Source organism: Myodes glareolus, chromosome 20 (genome assembly GCF_982192425.1).
Source record: "Myodes glareolus chromosome 20, mMyoGla1.1, whole genome shotgun sequence".
NCBI classification, from domain to species: Eukaryota; Metazoa; Chordata; class Mammalia; order Rodentia; family Cricetidae; genus Myodes; species Myodes glareolus.
In genome coordinates, this window is record NC_142045.1 from 4,956,842 (window position 1) to 4,963,575 (window position 6,734).

General features: G+C 43.6%; 1 protein-coding gene and 2 non-coding genes across 3 annotated transcripts; all 3 read left to right on the forward strand.

Annotated features, from left to right (window-relative positions):
* The first annotated feature begins 785 nt into the window (after window positions 1-785).
* On the forward strand, window positions 786-5,762 carry Rps3a (ribosomal protein S3A). Its single transcript, XM_087899429.1, has 6 exons — window positions 786-943; window positions 1,589-1,692; window positions 1,963-2,150; window positions 4,152-4,360; window positions 4,827-4,936; window positions 5,599-5,762. Exons 1-6 carry the CDS (start codon window positions 882-884, stop codon window positions 5,718-5,720), a joined length of 795 nt encoding a protein of 264 aa, XP_087755555.1. The 5' UTR covers window positions 786-881; the 3' UTR covers window positions 5,721-5,762.
* LOC125394243 (small nucleolar RNA SNORD73) lies at window positions 2,970-3,041 on the forward strand. The gene has a single exon (XR_007230147.1). It is a non-coding gene; the product is annotated as a small nucleolar RNA SNORD73 (small nucleolar RNA).
* Window positions 4,530-4,599, forward strand: LOC148118767 (small nucleolar RNA SNORD73). Its single transcript, XR_015735811.1, has one exon. It is a non-coding gene; the product is annotated as a small nucleolar RNA SNORD73 (small nucleolar RNA).
* Window positions 5,763-6,734: the final 972 nt, after the last annotated feature.

The window sequence follows — 6,734 nt, forward strand, 5'->3', positions numbered from 1 at the left end:
CACATAGGCACACAAAAGCAATAAAAATGTGACTACAAATGTGTAAGAGATATATAGTAAAGTATACAAACTGGACAGGAGCTAGTATCAGAAATGCCTTTGCTTGCATCGATGGGTAAGACATAGACAGAAAGTATATATACTTCTCCCAGTTCGTCGGCCCAGTCTGTCTTGCTAGGTAGCTGAGGCTGATCTGGAACTCACCATACACTCCAGGTTGTCCTCCAACTTGCTACCCTCCTGCCTCCAGAGCTCTGGGATTGCAGGCATGCGTTACCACCCCTGGCTAAGCCTCTATCTTCATGCATGTTCACAGAACAACCATACCCGAGACTAATCAGAATTCAACATCAACACGCAGGATGTGAGCAGCATGCCCGGAGTTATGCTTATTTAATTATACTAACGCTTTGAAGTCGATCATATCATTATTCCCATTTTACACATGAGAGAACGGAAGGTCAGAGAGGTCGGAAGGCTAACTACTGTTCAAACCACCACTTCAACGTGGATGCGCTGTCTCCGATTAAAAGCCTATGCTCCGGGGAAGAAACATACTCTCAGGTTAGAGCACGAGACGGCTCAGTGGGCACCCTCGGGGCAACGGAAACCACAGGAAACTTGCTGTGAGCGCCACTGGGGGCATACGCCCGTCGGACCACAGTGAAGTCTCCCAGCCTGCCCGCCGCCCGCCGCGCGGCCTCCCGACGCACGAGGGCGCTGTCGCAGCACGACGGGCGCGAGTCGCCGGGCAGTGTCGCGAGACTGGGGAAGCCGGAAGGGCGACCGAGCCAGGGTCACGTAGCCGGCGCTCCCCGCCCCGCTCGCGTAAGTTCTCGCGCTAGTTCTACTTCCGCCCTTTTGGCTCCCTGAGCAGCACCATGGCGGTCGGCAAGAACAAGCGGCTGACGAAAGGCGGCAAGAAGGGAGCCAAGAAGAAAGTGTAAGTGGCAGATTCTGCGGACGCCCGGTGCCCGGGACCCGCGGGAGTCGGCGGGTAGCTTCTAGGCTGCAGCGTGGGGCGGATGGTGAGGATGCGGAGCGGATTCGCCGGCCGGTGCCTTCCGGGCGGCCGCCTCTCCCTGACCCGGCCGGTTGCCGAGCGCCGCGTGTGAACCGCGTGCGAGCCGGGCATGCCTCGCGAATGACGGCTTTGGGATTGCATGACAGCCGCGGCACTTTCAGTCTCTCTCCTGCATCTCGAAGTTCGGCAGTCAGTGTGGTTTCCCACTCGAGACCCCACGTCACTCCCGTGCTGGGGCCTCATGGGCCCCGGGAGCTCCTGACACTTGGAGACCGCTTCGTCCTATTAAACTTTAGTTCATGTCCCAGACTTTTGGGTTCCGAGATGCGTGTCGGGCTGCGTGTGCGCGGGAGCAGTGGAGAAGGCACGGTGTCTAACTTACGGATTCGTCCCGGTTGACAGACGCTCACCTCACGGTGAGGGGCGTCATTTTGTATTAGATAGGAGACAGTTTAAGGTTTTGGGACATATCAACGGAAGTATTGAGAAGAAGGAAGGTTTAAAAGTTGTCAGTAGTAGTCTTACGATTTAGCAAGAAGCTCAGCCTGTTTTTCTCAAACCCAGGGTTGATCCATTTTCGAAGAAAGATTGGTATGATGTGAAAGCCCCGGCCATGTTCAATATTAGAAACATTGGAAAGACACTGGTCACGAGGACTCAAGGAACCAGTGAGTACTGTGTGCTTTTTTGCTTTGTCGATACGCTGTTGCGTGGGTATTTTAACAGACATCTGGGTCTGTTTGTGATAGGGGACTTGATGGATAAATCAGGTCAGTGGTTGCAGGCCTGGCGTTTGGGGTGCTAGTTTTTCACACATGTAGCAGGAAGGAGATCTTTTAGAATTAATCAAGAAAATGGTTGGGTATTGCCAGTATGTCCCCGGTGCCTGCCTAGTTGGATTTCGTAACACGTTAACAGGATCTTGGGTTCTTTTGTAGAAATTGCTTCCGATGGCCTCAAAGGTCGTGTGTTTGAAGTGAGCCTTGCTGATCTCCAGAACGATGAAGTTGCATTTAGAAAATTCAAGCTAATCACTGAGGATGTTCAGGGCAAAAACTGTCTGACTAACTTCCACGGCATGGATCTTACCCGGGACAAAATGTGTTCCATGGTCAAAAAGTGGCAGGTGAGAAATCCCCCCCCCCCCCCCGCATCTGAGCATGTATGTAGTGTTGTGGTGTGCACGTGTAGGGGTGTTATGGTGTGGTGATTTGGAGATCAGAACATGGACTAGAGGGTAAGATTTCATTTCAGACCTTTGAGTGCTTTCTTGGTATTAAGCACCAGCCTAAAGTTGGGTCCTCCTGAGTCCGTATGTCAGTAAGCCATGGCATTTTTTTTTTCACGTAGAGAATGAACAAGTTTTTTTTCCCCACATTTGTATGTTGTTGAGCTAGCTACTAGAGATAGAACTGCAAGGAGAACCCGATCAATTGTTTATTACCCACTTACCTGAATTCTACGTTCTAAACTCCCCTTCTTTCATGGTTGATGAAAATTTTTAAATTGTGGTCAAGCTGCTTTTTATTCTTTGGCGTTAGAGGTAGCACCCACTACTTTCCACATAGGCAGTTACTCTTTATATTGAGCTGCAGCCCCTGGCTAAGTATTTACTGGTTAAAGGGCACACAGGTAAAAATAGTTTAGAGACTATTGTAGGGCTGCTCATCTTTGGAGTTTGTAGTGAAAAGTGGCTAATTGCATTGTCTCTGGCCATGGAGTATGACAGTGGCAGGACTTGTGTGGGGCTAAAATCAACAGTTTGCATTTATTTTGTCCTTGGAAAGTAACAAGCTTACTTAGCAGCTTGGTTTCTTTATTTGTAACATCAGCTCATTGAGTTGTGAAGATGACTGATGTAGGTAATTGGACAGAAATCAGTAACCCGTATCATTTCAGGAAATAACTATTCTGATATATATAGTATTGGCATTTTATGTATGGGAATGAATGATGACAAAATGTTTCGGTCCCAAATGAATTATACTGATTTCACCGTTACATGTATTCTGACATTCCCTTACAGATTATGCAATTCTGGAAATAAAAAGTTGTTTAATAAATACTGATATTCTTTTTTTGTGGTGAAAATCAAGATTTTGTTTTATTTTTTGAAACAGGGTCTAACTATGCTGCCTAGGCTGGCCTCAAACTAAGATCCACCGGCTTCTGCCTCCTGAGTGCTGGAGTTAAAGGTGTGTGCCACCACACATGGCAGATATTGGGTAGGTTTTAAAACAGGACAGGCTTCAAAGCTCCAGAGAAACAATGTATTGAAAAAGCCAAAAAAAAAAACTCAAGATGGAAATAGGGTCCAATTATGGTTTTTATTTACATTTAGCAGTTGGATTATGTATCTAAATCCTTGGCATGGCTTTAGTTTGAAATAAAAGGGATTAAAGATGCTGTTACAACAGAACTTTTTTCTTCCTTTGGAGAAAGGATCCCTAACTGTTCTGGTATGCTCCCTGCTGTGTAGACCAAGCTGGGCTTGAAGTTGTAATTTGTCTTTGTATTCTTAGCAACAGGATTGCAGACCTGTGTCATTGTATCTGGCCTCTTCTGTCATTTTTTTTTTCTTTTAAATTCATGAGACAGGGACTTACTATGTATCCTTGACTGGCATGAAACTTGGCTATGTGGACTGCGATGGTCTTAGACTCTTATTAGAGATCCAACCTCTATTGCCTCCTGCTTGGAGTGCTAGGATTAAAGCACACACAACCTACTTTTTTTCTTTTTAAAAGATGAAAACAAATTCATATGATCTTATTCTGTGGATGCTGTCTTAGAATTTAACTTTCAAAGCTCTTCTGTTGGGTTTGATAGATAAAGAAGTAAAGGATGTGATATCCGGTTGTTGACAGTGGTTTAGAGGGTAAGAATGAATTTTGGCTATCTTTAATTTTAATTTTAAGGAAGTTGTGAGCTAGATATTTATATTTTATGTCACATAAAGGTTTAACATTCCAAGCTGTTTTATATTAGTACATAAGGAATTGGTTGAGGCCCCAAAACAACTGCAAAGGCTAGTGGAGGTGGTGCTTACGGGCAGGGAGGCCAAAGCCAGTAGTGAGACCCCCTCTCAGAAGAGAGTTAAGAGTTTACAGTATCCTTTTCTCCCTAGACCATGATTGAAGCTCACGTTGATGTCAAGACAACCGATGGTTATTTGCTCCGTCTGTTCTGTGTTGGTTTCACAAAAAAACGCAACAATCAGATCCGTAAGACCTCATATGCACAGCACCAGCAGGTCCGCCAGATCCGGAAGAAGATGATGGAGATCATGACCCGAGAAGTGCAGACAAATGACTTGAAGGAGGTGGTTAATAAATTGTAAGTGGGGTTTTTGTTTCCTCCTGTTGAATTATCCTTCGGTAAGAGAAGGTATATGTGGGCAAGCTGGAGTTATTTTTCTGGTTGAAGCTCCAACGGTGGATAGTGAAACTTAGACATTAACTTACATACCCAAGGAGTAATAGAGCTTTTCAGGATACTGTGTGGGAATACATGATGAGAAGATGTTTCGGTCCCAGTTGATGTACACTGATAACTGTTAACATTTTTCTGATGTTCCCATGCAGAATACAATGGCTAAGGATGTTGTGTAAAAAAGGAAGACTTAGGTGCTAATTTTGTTGCTAGATATTATAACCATCTTTAATAAGGATGCCTGTGGGTACACATTAGATATTTTCTAAGGTTCTTTTTTCAGTGTAAAGAAGTGGTTATATGAAAAACAAACTTTGTGGGCTTCTTGTTTGCTTTTTTTTTTTTAATTTAAAGTTTGCTGGTCTTGCAGGATTCCAGACAGCATTGGGAAAGACATAGAAAAGGCATGCCAGTCCATTTATCCTCTTCATGATGTCTTCGTTAGAAAAGTGAAAATGCTGAAGAAACCCAAGTTTGAATGTAAGTGAGAAATCAGGATTCATGACGTGAAAATTTCTGGGACCAGATATGTGTTTTTTTTTTAATGACTGAAATTTTATAAATTGATCGTAATTTGCCTACATGTGTATATAGTTTAGGCACCATCATATATGTACTTGGTAACATTGTTCTGAAAAGGGCTTCGGTTTACCTGGGACTGAAGTTAACAGATGGTTACAAGCTACCTGTGGGTGCTGGCAACTGGATGAACCCAGTTCCTCTGTAAGAACAAGTGCTCTTAACCACTGAGCCACCTCATCAGCTCTTTATATTTCAATTTTAAATTGTATTTATTTTTGAGATAGGGTTTCACTGTGTAGCCCTATCTGTCCTGGAACTCAGATCCATCTGCCTGCCTTTGCTTCCTGAGTGCTGGGACTAAAGGTGTGTAAGAACACAGCTGGCGTGGTGTAGTTTTTTTATTTTTATTTTGAGAAAAGGCTTTTTTGTAGCTTTGAAGCTGGTCCTGGGTCTAACTTTTGTAGACTAGTGCTGGGATCAAATGCTTGTGCCACCAACCAACTGGCTCAACGTGTAAATTTTTAAGGGCAAGATAATGGTCTGTTTTCTTGTGTCTATGTAGTATGAAGTTACGATAACTTGTAACAAGGTTTTTTCTTTTTTTCCTCTTTTCATTTTAGTGGGAAAACTCATGGAGCTCCATGGTGAAGGTGGTAGTTCTGGAAAAACTACTGGCGATGAGACAGGTGCTAAGGTTGAACGAGCTGATGGATATGAACCACCAGTCCAAGAATCTGTGTGAAATCCAGATTTTTAATAGTGACAAATAAAGTCTTATTTGTGATGATGGTTTGCTTGTGAACACTTTTAAAGTATGACAGTTTAGAGAATGAGGTATTTAATGTGACCTGAATTTGTGACTTTTGTATGGGCTTTTATTAAGTTGTTAGAAGGTATACATTTTAGTGATCTGGGTAAGTAGTCAGATGAGGTCTTACTGTCTGGCCTCCAGTGGGATATTTGGCTGCTTCTGATTTAAAGGCATGTGCTCCACCATGTCCTGCAAATGAAACCAGTATATTCTGAGGTTGTTTCCTTTTATCACCTCTTAATTAAACACTTTTGTGGCATGGCATTGTTACTCCTTAGCATTTGCTGGGTCATGACTAGGTGGAGGACATAATCAGGACAAGATAGAGGCAAATTTTTGGTTCTAGTAGTTATAGACTGAGGCCAGTTTTTATTTCTAGCAAAGTTCTCATGCAGTACTGATGGTGTGGAGACTACAGTGAACCACCAGGCTGAATACAAGAAATTACTTTGTAGGGTTTTGTGATGCCTAGGGAGTATCCAGATCAGATCTCAGGTCTTAAACATGCTAGGTAAATGTTCTCTGTGTAGTCCTATCTGGCCTTGGCCTGGAACTCAGATCTGCCTTTCACCACCATAGTCTGGCCAATTTTTAATGCTGTATTTAGGTTTTCCTACCATGCTCTTCCAGAAGGTTAAAGTTCATGGAAGTCCCTAGATTTTCTGTAGACAACTCAGTTTCTTGATTTCATTGAGCATGTCCCTCCCCCAGTTTTAGCTTATGCCTTTACAAGGTAAAGTATTAGGAAGTGTACCTTCTAGGCATTTTATATTTGACATCCTAAAGTGGTCTTGTGCTTGCAGAACGGGTATCTTTGACGTGGTGGCAAGCAAATACTATCCCAAGTATTTTCCAGCCCTACTGAGTAGGGACGTGAATAGCACTCTTGGAAGGGCTTATTTGGAAAGGCTCAAAGAGGAGTTAAAAATGGTTGGACCAGGAGCT

What these genes read in the sequence shown, in the direction of transcription:
- Rps3a (XM_087899429.1), top strand. Translation starts at nt 882, where the DNA reads ATGGCGGTCGGCAAGAACAAGCGGCTGACGAAAGGCGGCAAGAAGGGA. An exon ending in AAGGGAGCCAAGAAGAAAGT is followed by an intron (nt 944 to 1,588) that starts GTAAGTGGCAGA and finishes TCTCAAACCCAG; the next exon opens with GGTTGATCCATTTTCGAAGA. An exon ending in CCATGGTCAAAAAGTGGCAG is followed by an intron (nt 2,151 to 4,151) that starts GTGAGAAATCCC and finishes TTTTCTCCCTAG; the next exon opens with ACCATGATTGAAGCTCACGT.